This window comes from Uloborus diversus, chromosome 4 (assembly GCF_026930045.1).
Source record: "Uloborus diversus isolate 005 chromosome 4, Udiv.v.3.1, whole genome shotgun sequence".
NCBI lineage: Eukaryota > Metazoa > Arthropoda > Arachnida > Araneae > Uloboridae > Uloborus > Uloborus diversus.
Window position 1 is genome coordinate 62,521,882 of NC_072734.1, and position 26,840 is coordinate 62,548,721.

The window sequence follows — 26,840 nt, forward strand, 5'->3', positions numbered from 1 at the left end:
TAAATGACAAAGGAATTTAGAATTTCAAAAATTGGCTCTCTGCATTAGTTGTCCACCGTAAGCTATACTAGACAGTAGCCAATTTAGAAATCCGCCACTGTAGTAAACTAAACACTGAATTATTTTTCCACTTTACTTTATTAAATCAATATGATAGCAATAAGTTGTCTTCTCGAAACGAGTTTGAAACTGTCTAAATAACGTCAAAACATTAATTAAATGGATGAATGTCACCACAAATTAATAGGGATCAAATTTGATAATCTCAGAAAACTTAAAACTTAAACACAGAAATACGAATTGTTTAAAGACAGTATGTGTACATGAGAGAACTAAAAATCAAGATTGTTTTCAGTTTAAAAGAGGTATCTTATAAATTGTCGGGGAAAAATTGTTTCCAACATTAAGACTAACTTGCTAACACTTTAAAAACCTTTTCAAAATGCATTTCACTTCTCTGAGGATAAAAATGCTTCCAGAAGCTAGCAAAATAGTGTATAAAATGTATTCCTGTGTGTTTCATTGATATAACTTAATATTTAATAGAAATAGTTTTAAACTTCATAGCAAAACACGCTCGAAAAAGAAAAATTGCAAGAAATTAAATAAAATATAATATTAATAATACTGCATACTTGTGAAATGTTACAGCTTCTCTTTTCACATATTTTTCTTCGCAAGGAAAGGCACCAATAGTTAACCATTTTTCTTGCCCTTGGGTGTTATGAACTAGAAATTAAACTTAGAGCTTGGCAAACATGATTTGGAAACAATATGGAAGATGTCGTCTGCTACGATCAAAGCCCGTCATTGCTAGGATACATACCAGTCACATGTTTTGGTTTGTGAGCAGCAAAAGGGTTGCCATTGCTCGGTCTACTCTTATTATTAGTCTATGGAAAATCATTAAATGAAAGATATGTTGCCATTTTTTTCTCAAATATGAACAAATAAAGATTGGCTTTTGTTTTGAAGGCTTTTCCTGCAACCAGGGGATTTAAAATGTTTACTTTTTGGTTATTTTTCCACAGTCTGCCGCAAAATTTTACTGTTTTTTTTTTAAAACCTGATATTTGAACATGCATCACTTGACATAACTTTTATTTTCAAGGTAGACCGCACAAAACTGGGCGATGCAGCTAGTGTACTTATAACTTCTGACCTCTCATATCAGTCAGCAACCTACTTACTTCCTTGCTCTTACAATTCACATCATAATTTTGTATTTAATGCTACGTCAAAAGAAAGGACTAAAGTTTCACAAAGCACCTTGGATTGTTCTGAGAATCCAGCCAGAATCAGCTGTATGTGTTCAGCTATGTGTCCATTAGCCTCCAGGGGAATGGGCTGGCAGGCAGAAGGAGTTTGCATCAGAGCTGAATGTGTTAGTGCCCCTAATAGCAGCCATGACAGTAGACGAATGTGACTAACACAGTCCATGAACTCCTTAGGGCTAGAAATAAATTTTAAAAATAAAAGAAATAAGTCACAAAAAAATGTTTAGTCATTAGATGATCATTTAAAAATGGCCTTGTAATTAGAAAACACATTCCTTTTATTTTAAGGTGCATGTACACACTTAAAAATGAAACTAATACACTAGAACAGGAGTTTTCAAAGTGGGAGCTGAAGGAAATGGTGAGGTGTGCTGTGAAGTGTCCACAGCAGAAATATATATGTATATATTGGCAGGGGTGACTTCAGGGGCGGATCCAGACAATTCTCTGAGGTGGACATTTGAAAAAATATGATGCTTTGGAAAATTTTTGAATTTTACAAATATCAATAGAGCTCACCTTTAACTGGAGCATTTTTTCAGTAGGCGACGCAAGTTTAACATAAAGGCTGTAACCTTCCAAATAATTTTCCTCTTTTCTTAACAACTGTGTGCATATATCGTCGCCTCAAAGTGGTATTCCTGTGATCAATACTGTTTGTTCTGAGGCGAATGCATAGGACTTCTGATTTAAGAAGAAACCAATTTGAACTAACCGCAAATATAGTATTAACTCCGAAGTAAAGGGGGTCCGAGGGAAAAAAAGGAGGAAATTTTTTGAATATGTAGTCTTAAAAATGCATTTTAGACGATCTTTGGTAATGTTAGGGAAGAAGAGATTCGGTGGCGCTCCCCTGTATATTTTTCGAAGTTGTAGCTCTAAGAATGCAGTTTTAGACGATCTTTGGTTTTTGCAATCTTAGAAAATGCATTTTCACTATCTTTCGTAATATTAAGCGCTCCGATGCGACCCCCCTCCCCCCGCCCATTTTTCGAAATTGAAACCTTAAAAATGCAAACATTACCTCCAATAATGTTAAAAGAGGGAGGTTCGGGGTTTCTCCGGTGGATTTTTTTTTTTTTGCAATTGTAGAGCCAAAAGCGCAGTTTAATACGATCTTTTCGTGATGATAAGTGGAGGAGAAATTCGAGGGCCCACATCAAGAAATTTTTGTAATTTGCAGTCTTAAAGATGCATTCTAATTATCTTTGGTAATGGTAGGGGAGAAGAAGTTTGGAGCGCTCCCCCCGAAATTGTAGCTCTAAAAGGCTGTTTTTGACGATTTTTGGTGATTTTGGTGGTGTGGGAAGGAGAGATTAAAAGGCCCATCCCAGGAAAATTTACTAATTTATAGACTTAAAAACACATTCTAGACTTTGGTAAGGTTAGGGGTTGAAGAGATTGTGAGGTCCACTCTCAAAATTTTTTCAAAATTGAACTCTTTAAATTGCAAATGTAGGCAATCCATGATTCATAAGTAACTTTTAGAGGACCAGCAATTTTTCGAAATTGAAGCTCCAGAATCGTAATTCTTGTCTCTTCCATCCGGCTATTCTTGCTTGCTTTGTGGGAGACACCACGGTCATAAATCTTTCGGACACAAACTAACACATATTCCTTTTCTTTCCCCCATAGGGAAAGTAAACGCATCTAACAAGATGAGCCCATTATGCTGAATGAACCCAAATATTTGGTTTTCACTTGATATTTTTGAAATTTTTGAGGGGTGGCCATGCCTTCCCTCTAACACTGTTTCAATTCTTGTTAGACTGCACATGAATTACAATGCAGTTTTATTTTAATTTAAGCTAGGAAAGAGAGTTTAAAAAAATATACTTGAAACTTTCTCAGTGTGGTTTTATGGTTCCTCGGCATTGTTTTTATATTCTTGTTAGACTTCGAGGAATAATAAGGATTTTTTCATATTTAACTCAAAAAAGGTTTTTAACTATTTTTGAAACTTTCTCAGGGTGGCCATGGCCCCCCTCTCATTGTTTTTCTTATTGTTAGTATTATAAGGGAAATTATTTGCATTTTCTTTCAAAAAAAGGGGATTGTAACTATTCTTGAAATTTTCTCGGAGGGAGCCATGGGGGCCATGGCCCCTGGATCCCTGGATCCGCCCATGGGTGACTTGAACTAAAATTTTTTGGGAGGGGTAAAATTCTCAATTTGTCGAGTGAAATTCTGATTTTACCAAATGATAAAATAAGAGCATGCATACATATCATACTTGCATAATAACTAATGAGAAGGAATATTAGGCATCATTAAAAAACTAATTGAAAAACTTTTTAAAAAAGGAAAAAAAATCTCAATGTAGCAAGATCTTCAAATTTGTCGAATCATCAGCAAACATTTCAATAAAAGGAAATTTTTGGGAGGTTACAGTGACCTCTGTGAACTCCCTTCAAGGACGCCCCAGTACATTAGAAAGGCTGGGGTGCCGTGAGAAAGTTCAAAATTTTTAAAAGGGTCTAGGTTTATTGAACACCAGTTTTGATGTTAAATTTGCTTTTTAGCTATCTCAGCTTCCCCCCTCCCCCCATGTAATAGAAAAGCATTATAAGTTAAAAAAAAAAAAAAAAAAAACTGATACAGCTGTTTGCTTTTTGTAACTTTTCAATTTGCTTAGTACTTGCAATGATTTCACTTTGCATATGAATTTTACACTTTGTTTAATAGTTGTATTAATGATCAACTCATTAGAAGATAATTAAAAATGTAACTTTTGACAAGAAATGTCAATTACCTAAGGAGTTTGAGTACTGGTTGAAAAAATTAAATATTATTTCTAGAGACGTACCGAGTACTTGGTAACTACTCGGTACTCGGCCAATTTGCCGAGTACTCGGTACTCGGCCCAATTTTGATCAGATACTCGGCCAATACCGAGTAGTTGCAAAAAATTGAATATTGTCCAAGCGCAAGCATATATAATTTTCTGCAATCATTTACAAGTCAAATTTAAGTTTTGAGAATAATGAAGTTTATAATGCTTCAATGGAATTAGTCTTTATTTTAATGTCCCCAAAGTTAATAAAAACTTATTTATTAATAATTGTGCAAAAAAAGTAAGTGTAGAAAATATGGAATTCATAGGCAGATTTAGGACTGAGTTCCTGGGGGGGGGGGGGCAGGATTTTTTTTAGCAACATTTTTATTGCCCCCCCCCACTCCCGTGATTTTCTCTGTTTCCTGTGATGCATAAGTCCATGCTTTACATTTTTGTATGTCGTTTTCATTAATGTGTGTTTTCATGCTGTCCTTTTTGAATTAACCTTAAGAGAGGGAACTGGTATCAAGAGTGACGTAGGACTCCCTTTTAAGTGGGGAATAGAATATCTCCAATTTTAGGGGGTCGGGGGTTTCTCCCCCGGAGGAAATTTTGTAAAATGGATATAAAATTCTGCATTTTGAAGCCTTATAAAGGTTAATTGGATAGACATAGAAATTGATAACTGGATTATACAGTTGTACAGTATTGTTCAAACTTTGTAAGAAACAGCCATTTTAAGTTTGAAAGAAAAAATAAACTTTAGATTTCTCATTACAACAACCTTTTTTTAAATTATAAGTAGTGCAGAAAACGAAAAGGAATAGAGGTAGTGTATCATTTTTTTTCCTGGCTAAACAGATTAACAATATGCAGTAGAAGTAGTTTGAGCCCACTTTGCTTAGGATTTTCAAAGACTTATCTAATTATTTCCAAGGACTAGAATAAATAAAATTATTTAACGCACTTCATTTGTACTTTCCAGTCTCTGACATTTTAGTACTTGATTGTAAATTTTTAGTCCTGTTCTAACTTTGTAAAAAATAGCTATTTTAAATTTAAAAGAAAAAAGAAACCATAGATTTCTCATGACAACAACTTTTCTTCTGTTGCAAGTGGGGCAGAAAATGAAAAGAAATAGAAATAGTGTGCATTTTATCTAAACAGATAGACGGTATGCAGAAGAAGTAAAATAAAAGCGATCAATACAAAAGAATTTCCAAAATACTGCATTCGGGATTGAATAAATAGCAAGATATGAAATATGTGAGTCACAAAAATTTATTTTAAATAATATGCTACAAACGTGAGAACCATGATTTTTACATTTTTAATACAAGATGTGGCAAGGAGCTGAATTTGACATATTTTGGCATTCTTCCCCCTCTACCATTTGTTAGAAATTTTAAAATTTAAGGTTTGTAGCCACACGTTTCCAAATATTCAAGGCTTTCAAGCACTTAAAAATGAAATTAGTTTTTTCAAGCAATTTCCATTTTTTAAGGAATGAATCATGAATTTTTTTTGGGAGTTAGGGACCCACTTCAAAGCAGGGGCTCTAGCAATAGCTTGTTTATCTTATAGGCAAATTCGGCTCTATTTGTAATTCACTCTTACCTGCAAATTTTTGCTTGATTTTTTTTGTAATTTTTACGAAAATTCGTCAGTTTTTACGGTTAAAGGATTTTTACGATTTTACCAATCTTTGTTAGGTTTTTATAGACTTTTATAAAATTTCAGCAAATTTTTCCAAACCTTTTGGTGACTCAATTATTTAGATTTCAATAATGACCAGGACTGACTCACTTAGACTTAGATGATTATGACTTAGCTTACTTTTTAAACAGTATTTATAAAGTAAGTAAAATTGTACTCCTCCTCTAAGTAAAAAAGATTCATTTAATGAGAACACTCAGATAACTGAAATTTATTCAGTTTGCGAAAGTATTTATTCTCTCTCTCTCTCTCTCTCTTAAAAAAAGAGTGAGAGAGAGAGAGAAGGGGGGGGGGGACTATGTCTTTTAGAATTTCTCAAAAGGAAAATTAATCCACTAAGAACATAAATATTATGCACAAACATACTTGAAATGTGGACACAAATCATAACGAGTAGATTGTTCTGTTAGCCCAAACCTGGGGGGGGGGGGGGGTAGTTTTTTCCCCTTTGCTTTATGTTCTTTTTTTTTATAAAAATACCTTTGCTTAAAAAATAAATAGAAATAAAACAATGTTAAAAGCACAGTGCAGACACGTGTTTTGGCATTACAAGGAATTCCTTTTTCAATGTACAAAATGTGAGCTCGTGGATTTAAAGGCATCCACCAAAAGTCGGATTCTCCTGTCGAATGTCTTTACATTCTTTAGCTCACATTTTATGCGCTGAAAAAGACGTTCCTTGTAATGCAGAAACACGTGTCTGCAGTGTTCCTGCACATTTGTTTTATTTGCTTTTAAAAATTATTTATGTTTGGCGGACTAGAACTATAATAGATTGGTACAATTTGTTTTAATTCCAACTTGATTAATCATACCTTTTATTTATTTATTTTTAATTTTAAAAATAATTGTTTTGTAAAATTTTTGACATAAACAAAATTTTTTAAAATATGCGTAATTAAATTTCAGCAGGAATTTAGTTTTAAAAACTGTTATATGGACAAGGAGGTCAATACAACTATTCCAATAAGTTCAAAATTCATCACATGTGTGTCGGTGGTTCTTATTAAAACATAATTGGTACTTGGTAACTCGGCCGAGTAGTGAAAGGCCGAATACTCGGTAACTCGGTACTCGGCCGAGTAATGAAAGGCCAAGTACTTGGCCAAAGTGCTACTCGGTACATCTCTAATTTAAACTAATTGATCTCTGCTGGTAAAAAGTGGGAAAATAATTTGAAAACATTGCTAAATTAACAAAGCACGGCAAGGTGTTTTTTGGCCCATTCATTTTTTTTTTTTTTTTTGAATGTAATTTAAAAAAGATAATCATTTTTTTCCAGAATAAATATATATTTTATTCTGTTATCATTTAGCCTAGTAAAAAGGAAGGATAGATGATTTGAAGAAAGAGATGAATTGAATAATACATAACAGCTAGATACTGGGAGGCTGGGTGTGGAATGGTAGAAATACTGCTTTACAAGGGCATAGCCAGCTTAATTTTGGAAGGGAGGGCAGGCCAGTTATTTGAGCAGTAAGAGGATGAATTGCCGTTCCCCTAATTTTGAAAAACACCGTAATTATGTGTTTGTGTATGTATTTTGTTGCTTTTCTCTATAAAACGCATTGAGTACCACACTTTTGAAAAAGAAAGAACTTTTTTGCAGGGAGTTTGTCGAAAAGGGGGAGTTTTCGGTGCTGTCTTACCTTGTATTAACCCTACTAAACACCAGCTTTCTCTTTTCAATGAGCTGGCAAAGAAGAAATGTACACTTTCAAAATCAGTTACAAAGTTACTATAGTCAAACTCTTAGATAAGTTTAGGAATTAAAGTAATAATCCACTAATCTTTTTATTTATTTTTTAATTTCAATTTAAATATTTTCTCTTTCAGAAGGTGGGCAGCTGCCCTCCCTTTCCCCACTCTGGATATGCCCATGTCACTTTATGATTGTTGGGTGAAGTAAGGCAACAGGGTTAGAATAATTATTGTTAAAATATTTTTTTTAAACAAATTAGCTATCAATAGTGCCCAACTAAAAAAGGGTACTTTTAGTGTAGCTTAAGAGACCTACTCTGCCTTCGGAAGGTAAAGCGCAGTATCAGCAAAGATGAGCTTTTGAGATGTATTTGAAAAAAGAAACACATTTTATATTCCATACTAACAATTGGGAAATGAAGGAATTTGGTGTTTTTTTCATGCTATAATTTTAGTGAAAATAAATAAGCAAGTTGTATAATAAAAATAAAGTACAAGAGATCACGAAAATGCAAAAAAAAAAAAAAAAAAAAGAGAGAGAGAGAGAGAGAAATTTGCAGTTACTGTCCTTTGGCAGAACTGTGCACAAATAAAATATAAATGTATAAAATAAAGCACTTGAAGTTTTTAATGTTAAAGCTCTTGAGTAGTACTAATGAAAACAATATTCATATAAAACATGAGTAATATTGGTTAATAAAAGATTTTGAAAACTCAAAAGTCATTACTTACCCTTGCTGCAATGTAGTTGGTGGATGATACAACCACGGCAGATATCTGCTGATAGCTCTATTGTCCCGACCGTTGTTCTTTGAGAATTCAATAGCAAGGAATTGCGAAATTCCTGCCTTTAAGTGGCCTCCCAAAGTTTCTTCATTTAGATGGGTAGAAGGACCATAAAGCATGTTCTGTGGATAAAATACATTCTTTGTTTAAACATTGCGTGAATACGGGAAAAGAACAAAATGAAAGAAAAATTGACACCTAGTTTTTTTGTAGTTTACATAGAATTATTTAGTACTAAGAACTATTTGAAATTAAATATTTTAATGAATTATACAAAAACAAACACATTTCTTCTTGCTTAGCTTCAGTTCCTACACTTCTTAGTTGTGTTGAATCATGTAAAATGCAATTTTCATTGCACATCTGTACTAAACAATATTAGATTTCATGATTTATTACAGCAACATACTTTTCAAAAAGCTTGCAATATTTATGAAAGCGTAAATTTTGAGAAATGATACTTTATTTTGTATTTTAGTACTGTCAGCATTACGTATTATCAGCATACGAGGCTGTGTTTTTAAAGTAAAGTAAAAAGAGCTGTGTTTTTAAAGTAAGGTCCCTTTTGAAATAAAAAAAAAGAATGAGTACAGATAGAGCAAAGAAATTCATTGCACAAAAATCTACCACCCTTACGCTATTTTTCGATATTGCTCCCATGATTTTCCAAGTATTTGTCATAGTGTGGTATACGTTTTTGTATACTTATTCGTACAAAGTTGCTGCCTGTGTAGTCAACCATGAAGACTATAATGGGGCTTTGGCTGGGACGTTTTTGAACATCTTCTGGTCTGCCCACACCTCGTTCGCTGCAACTTTCATTTGTTTTGGCATCTAAAGTCTTTTCTAGGTGATCTGTGGCACAACAGCAATGATGAGCTCAGAGAACATGTTACCCCATGATTGACTACACAGGCGGCAATTTTATACGAATTGGTATTTAAAAACCTGTACAGTGCTAAAACAAATGCTTGGAAAATAACGGGAGTAATGTCAAAATATAGCGTAAGGGTGGTAGATTTTTGAGGAATAAATTTCTTTGCTCTATCTGCACTCGTTCTTTTTTCATATCGAAACGGACCTTGCTTTAAAAACGTCCCTCGTATAATTGCTCCTAAAATCTTTCTAAATGAAATTTTCATTATTGTTATTATTATTTTCAGTTTTCATATTATAAAAAAAAATTAAGAAAAGAAAAGCAAAAAGATTTTGCAATCAGATGCTACCACACTTGGTAGGTTACATTTTTTACTTTAGTTATATTTAGAATGCAAAATTATGTAATAATAATGATTTTACTAAGAATAAGGTAATACCGCAAGAATATATTTCTAATAAATTCTCATAAATTTTCATGCTTAATTGAAATTAAACAAAATACTTTACATACTTTTTTGAAATTGAAAAACAAAACAAGTGATAAGGAACATTTTGCAAATTGATCATTCAAAAATTAAAAAAATAATAATATTGTGAGGCATCAAAGTTTTATTTGGAAATTATCAATTTGAACCTGTATATTATGAAATTTCAGGAAATATATTCTACAGCTAAAAGGTTTTTATTACTTACTTTAACTTTGTTTAAGGTATGTACATCAGCAACAAACTCCAGTGCATCTGTCAAATACTGTTGCATGCATTCACCTGCCATAGTTTTGTACTGGAAATATTAATACAATAAGTGCACAACATTGATAATTAGGATCACATAATAAACAATGAAAGACGATATTTACCCCAGACAGAGATTCAAAAGTAACAGGTATTCCATCTAGGATAACATTAGGTGCTAATCTGCCTCCACAGTCAGCTAAAACAAACTAAATAAAAATAATTAATGAATAAATGTATCAGCTTTGTTGCATTTTAGGATAAAAAAATGAAAAAGCATTAAAACTATCAAAATATTTAAAATATATATTAAAATCTTCAGGGAACCATGACATTTGGAATGGGGCAGAAATATTTGATAATTTTCATAGGTCTTTGATCAGTTTTGGAGCCATCGTTAAAGAATTTGTATCAGATGATCAATGAAACCAGTGTCATGCTTTTGCAAGCAAAAATCCAAAAACAGAGCATGCATGGTTACATAATGTTAAGAAGTGTACTTTTTGTGTGATTTTGGGAATTCAAGGGACATACATGCAGGGACGTGCGTGCACAGACATTTTAGGGCCTGTCACAAATGACTTTTCTGGGCCCCCTTGCCCCTCCATAATGTTTACCCCTGTATTTCACCCCAAGTTTTAAAAATGTTGGGCCGCCTTTAAGCTCGGGTCCACAGGTGTCCTTTCTCCCCCCCCCATGCATGCCCCTGCATACATGGTATATGTAGAGGCAGAGCAAGCGAAGTTGGGGCCCTAAGCAGTAAAAATTTTGGGGCCCTCCAAATTTAGGTAAAAAATAAAAGTTCCAATAAAATAAAAAATAAAGTATTAAAAAAAATTAAAAGTAATGTTGTTACATAAAAGTAATTTTTATTAAGGAACCTTAAGTAAATTTTCGTCATGTTTTATTGGTAGCAAAATCATCTATTTTTTTTACTGTCGATGTTTCAAAATATTGGTGAAACAAATTTGGGGTCCCCTTAGCCAGGTCTCATGAGCCACTGTTATATCAGTCCAGCAGTCCTCGGCTGTAAAATAAACTCATTCGTTTAGTTACAGTTGGTAATATCTACTACCAAAATGTACTCTAGTTTTAGATTTTAGTCGAATTTCAAGGCCCTGCACCATCACAGGGCCCCTCGCGGCCGCTTAGTCCGTAAACCGTTAGACCTACCACTGGGCATATGCTGCACCCCCTACTGTTCTCTAGGTACTCTAGATCATTGCCAGTCCCACGGAGTTAGTTGAGCTGTCTTAACCTGAGCTCAACCCTCGCATGGATCATGGGAAAAATCCAAAACATTTCCCATGCTATATGGCAATCCAAATCTATGTATAATTATAAGTCACAAATGATGATGCTACCTACAAACATATAAACAAACACATAAGTCGTGGTGAGCATTTTGGAAGATGCTATTTATTTGTGTTGTTAGTTTCAAATTTTGACTGACATTTTTTTTTTTGGCAGTAAATTTCACAGAAATACTTTCCAATTCACCAAAAACAGCTCAAAAACAGAAGAAAAAAAATCCCTGTTTCATTTCTGGGAGGGGGGGGGGATTAATAATGCACGGTTGTAAATTTAAAAGATTTCCAACAAGTACACAAAATATTCAAAATGTGTAAAATTAAAAGGGAAAAATAGAGATATTTACTTGAACTAGAGTCAGAAGATTTGCATCAGGAACAGATGTTTTAAACTTGAGGGATTGTACCAGTTCAAATACAGTTGTTCTTGTCAACAGTTGCTTATCACGATCCTGTAAAACCACAGCATTATATAAGTATGCATTCAGTATACTAGATAAATTATGGGTTTCAAATAACTAAAAACACAGGGATGGATCTACGATTTTTTCCAAACTGGGACAAAAACTTGAAGCAGCCCCCCTTATCTATCTGTCTTATGTATTTGTGTCTAGTTAAAAAAAAAAAAAAAAACCAGAAACAGGATGATTTTGCCATTCTATCCCCCCCCCCCCCTCCCCACTCCCCTCTTCCCAGATCCTGCACTGACCTAAAATGCAAACATTACTATTTGAATAGGATCCTTAGAGGCAACTCTGAAGTTGAATTCAAATTTTGACACATACTGTTTATTTTTGGACAGCAAATTTTCCTAAAGTACTCTGAAAACATTTAAAATTTTTATATATTTTCAGTTTTTTTAGGGAAAAGGGGGGGGGGGTGAACGAGTTGAAATTTTCAAAAATGAAATAACTTTTTTTCCCCCAAATCAAATTGTAAGTAAATATAGTCAGTGAATGCTAATTTTTAAACTAAGTTCAAAAATAAAAATCAGAAAAAAAAGGCTTTAGAGCATCACTAAAATTTATTTGGTTTACAAATATTAATATACTTTTGTAGGTTCTTCAATGAGGTTACTTCATTAGCAAATTAAGCTTTAATATTTGATGATGAAATTTTTAAGGAATTATTGATATGAACCAAAGCTTTTAAAAATAGAAATAGAAAGTAAATCAATAATTGTATTTACAACTGAATAAATATAAATTTCAGCAGAATGACAATAGATTTCAGTTTAATAAGCATATTGAGGGGGAAGAAGGCATTATGCCAAATGTGATCTGCATGTTTCTTTGAGGTAAAACATAGCTACTCCTTGAGGTAAAACAATGTTTAAAGTTGCAATTTCTATCCATTTATGCATTCAAAATAATTCATAATGTAGAAAGTCCTTTTGCATTTTGATAAAAATATAACAATAGCTGAAACCCTGGTACATGTACGATGTAATTAAAATTATTAATAATATAATTAACATATTAAAGCATCGTATAAAATTAACAGTGCATTATTTAAAATATTTAAATAATTAATAACAGTAAGGCCAGGTGATAGCTAACACTTGACATTAAATTACACATCATTGACAACATGAGATTTAATGATGTCTGTTTTAGCCTTTTTGTTCTCTTCAGACAAGGTTGATGTAACCAAGGGCTACTGTACTAACCTAAAAGGATGGACTAACATTTTAAAAAAATGACTCACTAAATATCTTACCCGCACATTGCGATTGCAGACTGTGCAAAGTTCTGATAATTGGTTGTAATCCAAAGCAGAGTTTAAAATTGCATGGCTCAAAATTTTTGAAAAAGGATCTAAAATAGACTGAAAATAAAAGAATAAATAAATGAATGCCATCAAAATTACCATAATAGATACAAATAACAATAAAATAAAGAACACAAAATGCTGATTCTTGACACAAATTATTGTACATGGTAATAGGTTTTATTCTAATTAAAATTTCACGTCATGAATTTAAAAATCAGAATGGATGTTTTGGCTGCCCATACATTTGTTCATGCACATGTACAAATGGTGGGGATGAAAAAAATATTAGTCTATATATATAAATTGATTCATGGCTAATTAAAATGAAAATTTAGGGTGAAATTTGAGGATTTTTAATTTTTTTTCAAATACAATTTTTCATTTACATCACACAAGGAAGTAATTAGAGGTAAATAATACACTTGCACTATATTCAATGCATTACAGATTTAAATTTAAAAAAATCTATAGTGAAAGTCATGAAATTTCACAGCAATTATTTCTTTCCCTCCAAAATTTGAATTAAATTACTACCTTTGGTAAGTAACTTTTCCCTATATTTACCTTGGCCTCTTTAATGACAGGTAATTTAAGGGCACAAAGAATGATTTGGATAATTGCATGCAACTCAATAGGACCAGGAACAAGGGTGAGCAGTAGCTTTCGCAGGAACAGGTCCAGTTGCTGCAAGAAAGCAGGCCAGGGTGGAGCTCCACTCTCCAGGGGCAGGCAGTCCAGGTACACAGCTACATTGTCTAGCATGTGGAAGATCACTTCATGGTGCAGATGCTTTCGCTCATTCAAGTTCTGAAGAGGTAAATCAAAAGCATAAGTAATGTTCAGCCATAACATGAATTTTACTAACAAAGTTAACCTACAGAATACAAAGAGGACTATGATTGCTAACTGCTTTTACTGAAAAGCCAAAAATGCTGTAATGTGTTTTTTCTACTTTTGTTAACTTTTTTTAAATTTAAATATCATGATTACTTTAATGACTTGAGCATTTAGAATTTAGGTAAGAATAATTCTAGTCTTGCAAGCTAAATTTACAGGGTGTTCCGTTTTAACCTGCAAAACCTTTATTTTCGCAATTGTTAATCCTAGAATCTTTCTAATTCTTCCTACTATCCTTCCAATTGCAAAAATGTTCAAAATTAGATGCAGAGTTAAGGTATTGAAAGTTTGAATTGAAAATAAAAATAAGTCAAAAAACACAAAATTAAACTTTTTATACAGGTCTCGGGTCCCCTAACTTATATTTAAAAAAAGAATCTCCATTGAAAAATAATTACAGCACAAAAAGTTTAAAAGTAGTACGACCAATATTTACCAAGATAAAAAATGCAGCGTTTTGTGACTTACACCACTTTTGACTTGCCGTCAATAACACCTTTTGGGGGAAAATATCGCGGTTAACAAGTGCTTAAAATTATTTATATGGGTGCATAGAATGTGCTTTTTCAAATTGTTTGAGGTTTTGTGGTGTGTTTTTGCATATCACGGCATAACATTTGCATTTATTTTTAATTATTAGCTATGAAAAATATAAACATCTTGTTTTCTTACTTTGACGACCTGGCATTCTTCTGAAAAGGAGATAAGCTCCAATCTTATCTTCTGTATAGTCCCTTAAAACTTTGACTAGAATATCTCCTTGAGTTTTGGTTGCACAAATGTCAAGTTTTTGTCTTAGTAATAGTTTTCAATGGAGGTTATTTCTCTAAATATTAGTTAGGGGACCCAGGGTCCGTACAAAAAGTTAAACTATATATTTTTTGACTCATTTTTATTTTCACTTCAAACTTTCAATATCTTAACTCTGCATCTGATTTTGAACATTTTTGCAATGGAAGTATAAATCGAGGACTAAGGGTTACGAAAATAAAGGTCTTGCAGGTTAAAACGAAACACCCCGTATGATTTACATTTGCATTCCCAATGGTTGAAGGCGGATGAAAAAAAAAAAACATTGCAGATTTAGAAATGAAGAAAATTTTCCAGGAAAAAAAATCCTGGGAAATGTTGTTAGGATGCATGTTTGCTTCTTACAGCTAATTTTATTTTAGAAGTTAACAATAATGTGTTGATGTGCATAAAAATGTAAAGCAAAGTTAACCAATTAAAAATAAATTTCAGCAACATGCAAATACAGGAAAATCTTGATTATCTACGATCGAGTTATTCACTATATGGATTATTCGTGAGCCTAAAATCCTTTTCTTCACTTTGACCTGACAAAATTAGTTTCAAGTTGCAGGATGAGTTCTAAACTCTTTTTACTAAACACTAATTTCATTTGAATGAGGAAAAACATTTGGTAGAATCTGAAAAGAAAAAGTTTCAGTTAATGATTTAAAGAAAATTGTTGCTGCTGAAAAAACGGTTGATGAAGATGATAATATTGTTGAGCGGATTTAGTGTGACACTAATTATCATGGCTTTGACCAGGTAACTGATGAAAAAATGGTAAGCAAAACATTAGGTATGAATTTAAAGAAAGCGATGAAAAAGATAGTAAGATGGGAAAATGATCCACTATGCAACTTTTGCACACATTTAAGTTCTTATTCAGTATTTTAGAGAAAGAAGAGGACATATCACTTAACAATAATATAGTGCTTCAATTAAAGGTAGGTGCTTCAATGCAAAAACTTTTGATAGATTTTCTAAAGAAATAAATCTGCAAATTTGAAAGCAGTGAATAATATTATTACTCCTCAAGTAGAATATTTTTGTTACATATTGTGGGTATAAAAGTGTTCAAACATACTGTTTGACCATGGATCGTATGCAATTTGGCAATCTGCCAAGTAAAGACGACTCCATCTGAATGAATCTAGCAGGGGAGAAGGGAAAATAACGATGGGATTTTGATGCACGCCATTTATAATGTCACTAGTGCCTTATTCTTTTATTGCATTCTCTGAAATACAATAAGGGAAAACAAAAATAGTTACCATGGAAACAACAAAAAGAAAAGAAAATATTTTCATTTCGTTCAGGAACGTAAAAGAAAAATGCTCAAAAAGCTCAAAACTTTGTTGTAAATAAATAAATCAATTCATTTTTGCCGTGGAAATATAGATCGAATATACTTTAGATTTAAAAAATGTTGCTGTGAGCAAATTTTTATTTTTACAAAAGTAAGGCTAAATAATAGAGAGGCAAAAGTGCACATATGAAACAAACCAACTAACACTCCTATAAACTAATAGATATGTTTGTTTTTGCCTATAAATCGGATATTAGCCTTTCCATGTAATTGATGGTCAGACAGTATACTTGTGCTGATTTATTGTCTATTTTCGCTATTTTTAAGTTATCCTCGTCATTTCTGTCAATATAATCAAGAGTTCACTGTTAAATAAAAAGTAATAAAGGAATTACTTCAAATAACATCAGTAAAGGTGTCACTTGATTCACTTCAGCAAAATCAGCCAAGGCCAATGCCATTGTTTTGTAGAACTCTGGTTCTGAAAGAAAAAAAAAGGGTTTCATAAAACAAGTTCACAAGTGATAAAATAAATAAAGAATGGATAAACAAAAAAGTTACCTATAACATGAGATTGAAATATCTGTACAAAAATTCCATTTGGAGCAAGCTGATGTAAAGTGCAGCGCAGGAATTGTCTCGCTATACTAACAGATCCACCAGGTAAATGAATATTACTGAATGGAAAAGAGCATAAATTTAATATTAAAACCACAAAGAAGTAATAATATTTAATATAAATATATTAAGATAAGGATATTTTTTACTATCAAGTCTTATTACTTCAAAATAACATGCAGCTTTTAAAATCTGAAACATAGAACTTTACCTTTCACTTTGCCACGGGTAATTGGGACTTGCAGCAATCCTGCAAAATAAAAATTAAAATATTTCATGAATTTTTCTAATAGATTGTATTTCTCAAAACAATGAGCATATATATACTTTTAGATGGTGATAGTACAAAAAGAAAATAAACACACACACAGAGTTGAGCACACATTTATAGCAAAGTCGTCTGTAGTAAAATGGCTCGCCTCGCCCTTGATCAAAGGTGATATTTTTGTCATATAGTTTCTTTGTACAGTATGGAATCCTAAATCTGGAATGCTTAGGACCGCGACCTTTTTGTATTTCAAAAGTTTTCGGATTTTGTATTCTGACAAAAAATGGTGAAAACTCTCTTGCGATATTTGTCATCTTTTCCCTGATTTTGCTAATGTTCAAGGTAAATTTCTTTCAATTTTTGATCAATCTGAATGAAAGTATACTACATTATGCTAAAGCAAAAGTTAGAGATAATTTGTTGCGGCGTATAGTCTGCAGATGTTGCTTTTTATTATTATGTGCCGATCGACACAACAAATAAATTATATTTTTACAAAAAATAATTTTGTACTTTTGTTCAATAAGTTTTGTATTGCATACTTGTGAGAAGAAAAGAAGAATTATTGTTAAATAAAAGTGAATGGTAGAAGATTTCTGTGCAATTAAAGCAAAATGTTTATGTACGCATAACGGGAGGCATTAGAAAAATGTTTAAAAAAAGAAGCTGAACTGGAAGTACTGTGTTTTCAACTAGTAATTACTGAACATTAACAATATTTAACTTTAAAAACTGAAAATGTGTGTTTTTTTAAAAATAATTTAGATACATATTTTCAAATATTTAAGGGAGTACCGGTATTTGGATCTTCTGGATTTCGGGATTCTGAAAATGTTGTTCTTTATATTGTAGTAAACTGAAAACTTTTTGCTGCCAATATAGTAAAGTATATTTGTGTTTTAAAAAAAAAAAAGGTGGATTAAGCACACCAGGAAAACAGAAGAAAAAGAGAAACATTCTTGGAATACATAACATCCGTATTTCTCTCCTACTAAAAACACTGAAACCTGCATGTGTTATTTTTCTTCTTATACAGTAAACGTGTTGCATGACTTTAACACATATGCCTCAAAAGCCATGTTTCAAATAAAATAAAAGCAACAATAAACAAAAATTGCAACGGCAAAAAAACAAACTTTGACTTAAATCATATTCAAAATACTCACTAAAGTATAAAAATTGTATTTTCCCAGTCAGAAAAAAATGGTTGGTTCATTTCATTTTCTCTCTTAAACCATTTCCGAAAAAGGTTGAAAAATGTTCCAAAATCTTTTTAATTATATGCGGGCATACCATATTTACAAAAGGCTGAAAAAATAACTTCATACCGAGCAACTACACGCAGCATCTTGGGCAACATGGGGGCTGCCATGGCCGGTTCCCTGTGCACGAAGGTGGCCAGAATAACAATGCAGAGGCCGATTTCTTCGTCATTGTACTCTTCCACGCCCACTCCACACTCGGTGCACCGCTCAATCACCTGGTCATCCACGGAACGTATATGAGAGGACTGAGTGCTGCTGGCACGCTTGGAAGCATTTCCTGAGCCCACTTCCATTTTTTTCATTCGTCTAAAGAAAAATCAAGAAAATTAGATAACACGGGAATTTTTCCTAGCACAACGTACACAGAATTATCCAAAATTCATATAATTTTAAAAGGTATTTTACAGGCCTTCAAAAATTAAATTAGTTTTTATGCCTCTAGGCATAGAGTTTATCAAAATTCAAATAACATGATTATTATGAATACAACACAGATTTTTTTTCTACTTTCACATCTTAGGTTTTAAAAATTTTATTACTGTAATTTATTCCTAAGTTTTATATGAGGCTGGTTTACAAATCAGCAATATCAATCAGAGATGGTGATTTTTTTTTTTTTTTTAAACTTCTAATTGGAAAAAAGTTCACAAAAATTGTTTTCATTTTTGTCACATGGTACAAATCTGTTCCCATCATGTTACTGCTTTAACAAAAAAAAAGCATGATACAAGAATGGTTAGCACTTAAAACCATTTAACCGCCAAACTATTGACGGAAGATCAAATTTGAGTAATTTTTTAAAATTATGTCTATTTATGTCTAATAAATACAGAAATAAAATAAAATTTCCAGAAAATTTTTTTTACTATGTTTTTCAGTGTGTTCCATTTTTGGAATATTGGCGCTTTGCATGAAGATTTTTTTTTTCAGAGAATTTTTTTACACTAAGAGGTTTTGAATGCGGTTTTTATCTTAGCATACTTTATTACGGAAAAAATAATATTTTAAATTGCATTTATGTACATACCAGAATTCAGAAAATCCAATACATAAATATCTAATGCCCATGATAAGAAAGGAAGCATTGCTGGTGAAGTCGTTTGTCGCAATAGAAACATTTCTCAGTCGTATTTTTTTTGCACACCGCACAACGTCCTTGGGATGCAGATACAATATAATGTCCGTCAGACATTCTTGATTGTTTATGTAAATGACAACGAGCCCTGGATGACTTTCCACTCGTACTTTTCTTCTTAGGAGGTAGTTGTTATTTCGCTTCGGAACTCTAAATGCTTCATCTTGACTTCGTGTAACTCACAATGAAGTAACCAACTAGCTACAACTGAAATATTCAGAGCATTACTAAAAAGATTCCACCACCACTTTTTACTCCTCAAATGAGGTCTGTAGCTCCCTAAAAGTTTATCCAAGACGTCCACACCCCCCATTCCTTCATTGTATCTCTTGATAAGATGAGGCTGTGGCAAATCTATCTTGCATTTCTGCTCATTTGAGTAACGTTTTACAGATACAAGTGGCTCATGTGTATAACAATTAGATGCTACTGTAATCACTGCATTATCATTCCAGCTGCACATGTACACCGATCCATCAGATCGATAGTCAAAATTTCCTCGATCTTCTTTAGAAAGGGCTTTTTTGGATTTCAGTAGACAATGGCCAGTTCAATTGTTCCTGTTGCTCGTACACCTTTTTTTGATAGCTGAGAAATTAAGTCATATGATGTAAAAAAGTTATCAAAGTATACTTGATGCTTAGACGTGTCAGTCAAAACTGATAATAGATCATTTACAACTCTGGATCTTAATTGCACATCAGGGGATCCTTCTTTTTTGCCTGAATAAATCTCCATGAATATGGGTATCCACTTGAAGAGCACAGCATCCAAATTTTGAAGCCGAATCTTATTGGTTTTCTTCTAATAAACATTTTACATGAATGCCGACCGTAGTAGGGAACCATAGATTCATCTATGCTCTATTTTTCATGAAATATACCAAATTGTTGAAGGTTTTTACACAATTCTTCGTAAATAGGGTATACTTTTCCAAGTTTGTCATTTTGTTTTAATTCAAGGTTGTCCATCAAATGAAAGTTGTTTTTTATTTTTCGAAAACGATTTCGAGGCATTACTGTTGGTACAACTGGCACAGATGTATCTTCTGCACTGCTCCAACACATATCTTCAGAAGGAACGGAACGGTACCCACTCAATAGCAGCAAACCAAAAAATTGTAGGATTTCATCTCTGTCAACATCTATTGATTCTCCTTTTTGCAATGCATACAAGTTTGTCATATTTGCTAAGTGTTCACCATACTGCAAAGGTAAAATTTTAAAAAATAAATCAATTGGAGATAAATTCACTATATTCGGAAATGCGTGTCGAAGCGGTTCAATACTTTCTGACGAAATCAGTTTCTGAAAATTAGCTTTCTTCTCCCAAGTTAAATCCGTTTTCTTTCTTTTTCTACTTTTATTTCCTGATAATTCCAACTTTTTCTTTTTTTTTTCCGTTTTCATTCGCTTTTAACTTTTATTATCTAATGATTTCAGACTTTGTTCTTCCTCCGATTTTTTTGTTAAATTTCCACGAGAGTTGGCGGAAAAAAGGTCCACCTGTCCACATGCATCAATTGGTGTAATAGGTTGTAACTCGTCTTCTAGAATGTCTTCTTCCTCAGTGATATTGCCTGGTTCATCAGTGGGTAATTGGCATATATCTACATCTGACAAATCCGAATCTGAAAATGTCTCTAAATAAGCCACAGCTTGTTCTACAGTAAGAAATCTTGTAGACATTTTTTAACATTTATGAACAGTTGGTATACGTCAAACAGAATTTCGTTTCGCTCGAAAACAAAGCTAGCGAATTATTGAACTGCATTTATAATATGAAGAATAAAATGCTCACTAATATTATTTTTTATTATCACGTCACAATGCAGCTGTCCGAGCAAGTGTGGATTCGGAGCCATATATTCCGTCAAACAGTAGACTGTTATTACTTTCTTTGCTAACGAAACGTCATATCCTTTCAAAATATAAACTTACTTGGTTTTGCCAATATCTACATCAGAGTACATTCAAAATGAGAAGAAAAAAGAAACATATATTACGAAAAATGAAATTTCCCCTTTGAAGTCGAACGATTTACTTCTTGGAAATTTGACTCCCTAAAAGCGCCAATGCTCCAAAATTGGAACATGCTATTTTGAAGGGGTACACCTTTTGGAAATATCATTGTATATTTCTACAAGCATTTTAAAATCATACATTGAAGTATTTTTCACAACTATAATAAATATCATCACATTTTCTGAAATAGCCAATTTTTGATAAATTTTATAAGAAAAAGTTACAAAAAGCTAAAAAAACACGCATCTTTGAAAAATCGCAATAAATAATTGAAAATATATAAACAATCAAGCAGGAAATCAAAAAATACTTTGAAATAAGACTAAACTGTGTTAAAAAAAACTTGTTTATTTTAACGTTATTTCCTAGGAAAATTTTCAGTTAAATATGATGTTCCATTTTTGGAACATTGGCGGGTAAATGGTTTAAAACAAACTAAATAATGAATATTCATATTATTTTATCCTGGTCAAGAAATTTCTTCAAATGAGCATTGTAATTTTTCCAATGATCATTGCAATATTTTAAATACTTTAAAGGTTGCTAATGATGTGAAGCATTTGCTGATGTGAAGCTAATGCTTCACATCATTAGCAAGGCGATTCCACCATAACATGTTTGACATTTTTACACTATCTTTTTTTTTGAAAAGTTATTTTTCATTAGCTCAGCATCAAAAAATCAAGCATTGGTTAATATGATCTTATTTTACACCCTTTTTGTAAAACAATTACAAGCACAATATAATTATTCTCAGTTTTTTATAATTATTATTTTTATAAATAATAAGTGGTCCGCACAGCTTTGCCCGTAATAGAAAAATTAAAAGGTCTTTTGGTTCGCCTGTATATTTACAAATAATGTGTGGTGAGTTTTCTCGCCAATTGGCTTGTACCCATGTTACGGTTCCACGTTATGATAATTTCATATCTCGCCAACTGGTTTGTGCCCATGTTACGGTTCCACTTTATGATAATTTTGTAATTTACTTGTCCATCTTATGATAATTTTGTTCTTAAAACTGGAATAGAAAAAGAACCACATCGAATTTTCGAAAAATCGCCTCGAGGTGCACATCCCCATGCTACAAACTAACTTTGTGCCAAATTTCATGAAAATCGGCCAAACGGTCTAGGCAGTATGCGCGTCACAGAGATCCTGACAGAGAGAGATCCGGACAGAGAAACTTTCAGCTTTATTATTAGTAAAGATTATTATTTTATGAAACCTGTAACATATGTGACAAATGCAAACTGAAACTCATACACCTTACAAGACTTATAAAATTACTAATAAATTATAAAAAAGCTGCTAATAATTTTGTTATGCATGTAACTGTCTTTTTAATGTATGTAAAATAAGATAACATGAACCAATGTTTAATTTTTGATGCTAAGAAGGTTGAAAAGAAAAAACAGTGCAAAATTGACAAATGCTTTACGATGGAATCGCTTAGCATTGCTTTTTGATTTTAAAAGTAATTCTTTCAAAGTTAACTAACCCTATAATAAAAACTATTTTCTAAATAAAAACCTAAATATTTTTGTTAGTTAATAATGCAACTGAACAGTATAATTATCATCTTCTACCTTGCCCCAGCATTTTGGTGATCAAAACTTCTTTGAGCTTCCAAATTTCCAAGTCCTGATTTTCTCTGCTTGCGTTGTCGGTAGGGTAGACGACATTTAGTTTCATCCTCAAAAGCTGTAAGAAGACGTTTTATAGCAATTCAAGTCTAACATACATAGCAATTATAACATTATATGGTTTAGATTTCATTTTTTACTAATGATATCTTTATATCAATAAAAATAACGATTTATATAAATATTTTCATTTGAAAAAAAATACAGCACAATTATTTTGCAAATATTCCAGAGTTTAAAAAAAGAGCGTAAATAGAATTTTATGCATAAATGGCCAAAAAAAAAAAAAAAAAAAGAATACCTGATGAAATTGAACATTTTATAACAAAAGTTCAATTTTTTCGCCAGTTAGTTTCATATCACTTACACGGAAAGTACTTTTTTATGCATAGAAATGAAAATGTACAGTCGGACCTCCATATATCGAAGTAGCAAATTTCCGATAAAAAATTCGATATATAGAAATTTCGATATATAGAAACGATCTTATTTTATCACACAAATCTCCTAAAACATTAAAATTAAAGCTAATTTTCGTGTATGAAACCTGATTTCTAATTTATATGAGCATCGGATTAAATGAAAGTTAATAATTAAAAAATTAACAGAAATTACATTTTTGCGCCTTCATACATCTTCATTCTTCGGCAATTCAACTTGATCCGCAACATTAGATGGATTTTCGTTTTGACAATGTAATCGGATAAAAGTAAAAAATCATTCTACCTAACTTGAATGATTTTTACTGGAGCTAAAAAGACTAGGAATGAGAATCAACGGACAAAAGGGATAACTTGAAACTGATTTTACAATGTTACGCGGCAGCCTTTAGTGAACATAATTCTCTCCCGTAACCTTCAGTTTTCATGAGACAAACAGTCAAAAGTGGAAAAAAAAATCTACGAATGTCTCTAAAAAATTTCGATGTGTAGAGATTTTTTCGATATATAGAAACAATTTTTCTATGTAATGAACATTGAAATTTGCTGCGATTTCGATATATAGAAAATTTCGATATGTGGAAGTTCGATATATGGAGGCTCGACTGTACTAACAATGGGAAGATGACATCAGTAGTTCTGACTCTAGAATGAAACTGCTACTGGGTGCATTGCCCAGTCAAAAAATGCTTGTCAGCACAAACCAGACCTTTATTTTTCTAAAAAAATTTAGTTTCTATTAACTTTTTTTTTTTGGAATTTCTCTTGTCAAATTTGTGGAAAATCGAAAATTGTATTCAAAAATGATTTTTACTCTAAATATAATAAATAGTTCAACATTAGCTTCTCAACAATAGAATAGCTACTACTTTTCTATACCTTAGTTTTTCAAAACAAAAAACTCCTTTTTAGACTTTTCTAGAATGCAGCTACATTTTCCATATTACACATTTGCAGAATCTATAATGGTCATAGATTCTTTCTGAAATCCATACTTAAAGTCGATATTATTACTATTATTATTAGAGGGGCATACATTTCAACTTCACAAGAAAATAGCAAGAGTTGCAAATAAAGCATGCTTGTTCCTATGTGCCGTTAAAAAATCATTAATTATAAGGTGGATAAAAAGGGATGATAATATTACATTTTCATCAGGTTTAAAACAAATAAAAACCTTCAATTGTAAATAATTTTTATGTTTCCCTGTTTATTCCAAAGAGTTCTCCAAATAAACTGACTGCATCACAAATCTTACTTGAAATACCAATCATCAAAAAACAAATAAAACTAAAAATGCACACAAACTATTTTACAATCTTATTATATATTACCTTTCTCAAGACTCTTTTGCAGAGTGACTTCACTAAAAGTTGACAGCTCAATTTTTTCATTGATCTGCTTTTCATTACTAGGACAAGCAAGGTTATCCATAGATTCAGCATCTTTCAGATGCTTTTTATCCTGACCTGTATAGTCAGGAGTTTTCATATCCATGGCAAGCTTACACACGTCAAAGACTCCAAATGCAGAGGCAGGTTGAGACAAGTCAGAGGTGAAATCAAATATCTTGTTAGGAAAATTTTCACTCTTAATTGCTGTTGCAAGTGCACTTTTTCCCACTTCGGCTCCCGAGTCTTTTGGTTCATTTTCTGGCAAACTAATTTCTGTTTTCAGATTTTTATTTAGAGAGAGCTCAATTGCTGTGCTGTCTCTACTGAGAAGAGCATGTTTCTTGCTTGTATCTATGACTGATTTCTCATCTTCAACATCTACTCTAGTGTCTTCCTTCTTTGAATCTTCATCAGGTTTCTGCTGTATGGACACCACTGGCAAATCTTCAACTTTTTGTCTGGATTCCTGCTTTATAAAAGGAGGGAAACAATCTTTCTTAGTTGGTTTGGGTCCCACTGGCAGCAGTCTTTCGGGGGCAGGAATATCAAACAAAGGATCTACATTTCCTGTTTGGACACCCTTGTCCTCGCACAAATCTCTACTCAGGAATGAATCACGAGACAAATTATGGTCCACAGACAGTTGATGACGTAATGGCATGTGTTCAGCAGGAGGGACGACAAGTGTCTCACTTCTTTTTAGTTTTTCTCTCTCTGGTAATCCAATTGGGAGCAATCTTTCGAGTGGAGGCCTGAAAATAGGAACAGTTAAACTTTCACTGCCAAGTATTTCAGCTTGTCTTGAAATTTTTGACTGAGAACTTTTTTTGCTGGAGAACATTGAATGAGGATACCTGGAATGAGAAGCTTTTGTTTCTAACTGGGGTAAATCCAAGATATTGCTGTCGGTTTTGCTCCTAGCTACGCTTTGATGTTTATTTGATTCAAAAGGCAAACTTTTCATTCGTGACACGTCCTCTTTGCCTTCAAACTGCTTCGTTAAATGAAAGGGCATATTATATTTTTTAACATCAATATTTTCATTCATCTGAATTTCTGGTGAAACTGAAGCAACTTGTTGCTTCTCGGTTAAAATATTGTCACCTGGAAAACTCATTGGTACAGAATCTTTTTCTGGCAATGAGTACTGCTGCGACATTCTTTTGACAGTTGCTGGTTGAACTTGGGAGCTTTCTTTTGAAGCGTGATCTTTAGGAATACCTTCAGTGAACAAATATTTCTCCATAACTTCAACAGCAGACTTTTCAACTATGCTGGCATTCTCTGCTTCAGAAGAAACAGAGCTCAGAGGAACATCAACCAGACTTTGAAGCCTCTCCTCTGGATTGGATCCATCCGAATTGGATATGAGAGCAAATTCATCAATGGCTTTAGTCCATGAGCTAGAAGCAGCAACGCTCTCAGTTGCATATGCCAAATCCTCAACAGGTTTAGAGCAAGCCAGGTCAGCCATTGGTGGGTAACACAGATCTGATTGGAAATGCTCCATCTCTGAGCTCTCTGACTTTGGACTCTCCGGAATTGCCTCCAATTCAGGTTCTGCATCTTCGCCTTCGCTGGAACAACTCCTCTCTCCAGATTTCCAAGATTTCCACTGGTGACTCTTTTCCTTCCCAATTTGCTTTTGAGTTTGCTGGTCTAAAATTGAATCATTTATTTTGCTGCTAGAAAATTTTGGTTTCCCCCGAAATGACTTAGAGCTATCCTCATGTAGAGAGCTTGTATCAAATGAGCCATCTTTGTCTCTTTCAAGCACGTGTTCCATATCAACACATGATGCAGCAAAATCTGAAATGAAACATTGAACTTCAGATGAATTAAAAAGAAAATTGATAATAATTGTGATATAGTAATCATATATTGTTCCATTGATTCAAGTTTTTTTTTTCTATTTTCGCATTTTCTAACTTTTGGTAATTTAATGGTGTCATCAGAGTTTTTGGCTGCCATGTTTTACGTTTATTCTCCCTGCGATGTGCTGTTTTCCCGCCTTTTTGCTAATTGGCTGTAGGCATGGTCACAGTTATGTGATGTCATTTTCCTGTGTTCCCACTGGCCTCGCTAAGGACACCGCGCATGAAT

The 26,840-nt window shown here is 32.7% G+C and overlaps 1 protein-coding gene across 1 annotated transcript in view; it reads right to left on the reverse strand.

Annotated features, from left to right (window-relative positions):
* Positions 1-26,840, reverse strand: part of LOC129220600 (protein unc-79 homolog) — a 144,637-nt gene that overhangs the window by 15,738 nt on the left and 102,059 nt on the right. Inside the window, exons 36-48 of the mRNA XM_054855029.1 lie at positions 24,678-26,546; positions 22,847-22,961; positions 18,162-18,404; positions 16,777-16,815; positions 16,509-16,624; positions 16,343-16,428; positions 13,517-13,759; positions 12,899-13,006; positions 11,527-11,631; positions 9,995-10,078; positions 9,829-9,918; positions 8,203-8,378; positions 1,270-1,453 (exon numbers count right to left, since the gene is read on the reverse strand). Coding sequence (XP_054711004.1) covers positions 1,270-1,453; positions 8,203-8,378; positions 9,829-9,918; positions 9,995-10,078; positions 11,527-11,631; positions 12,899-13,006; positions 13,517-13,759; positions 16,343-16,428; positions 16,509-16,624; positions 16,777-16,815; positions 18,162-18,404; positions 22,847-22,961; positions 24,678-26,546 — 3,458 coding nt within the window. The remainder of the gene's footprint in view (positions 1-1,269; positions 1,454-8,202; positions 8,379-9,828; positions 9,919-9,994; positions 10,079-11,526; positions 11,632-12,898; positions 13,007-13,516; positions 13,760-16,342; positions 16,429-16,508; positions 16,625-16,776; positions 16,816-18,161; positions 18,405-22,846; positions 22,962-24,677; positions 26,547-26,840) is intronic.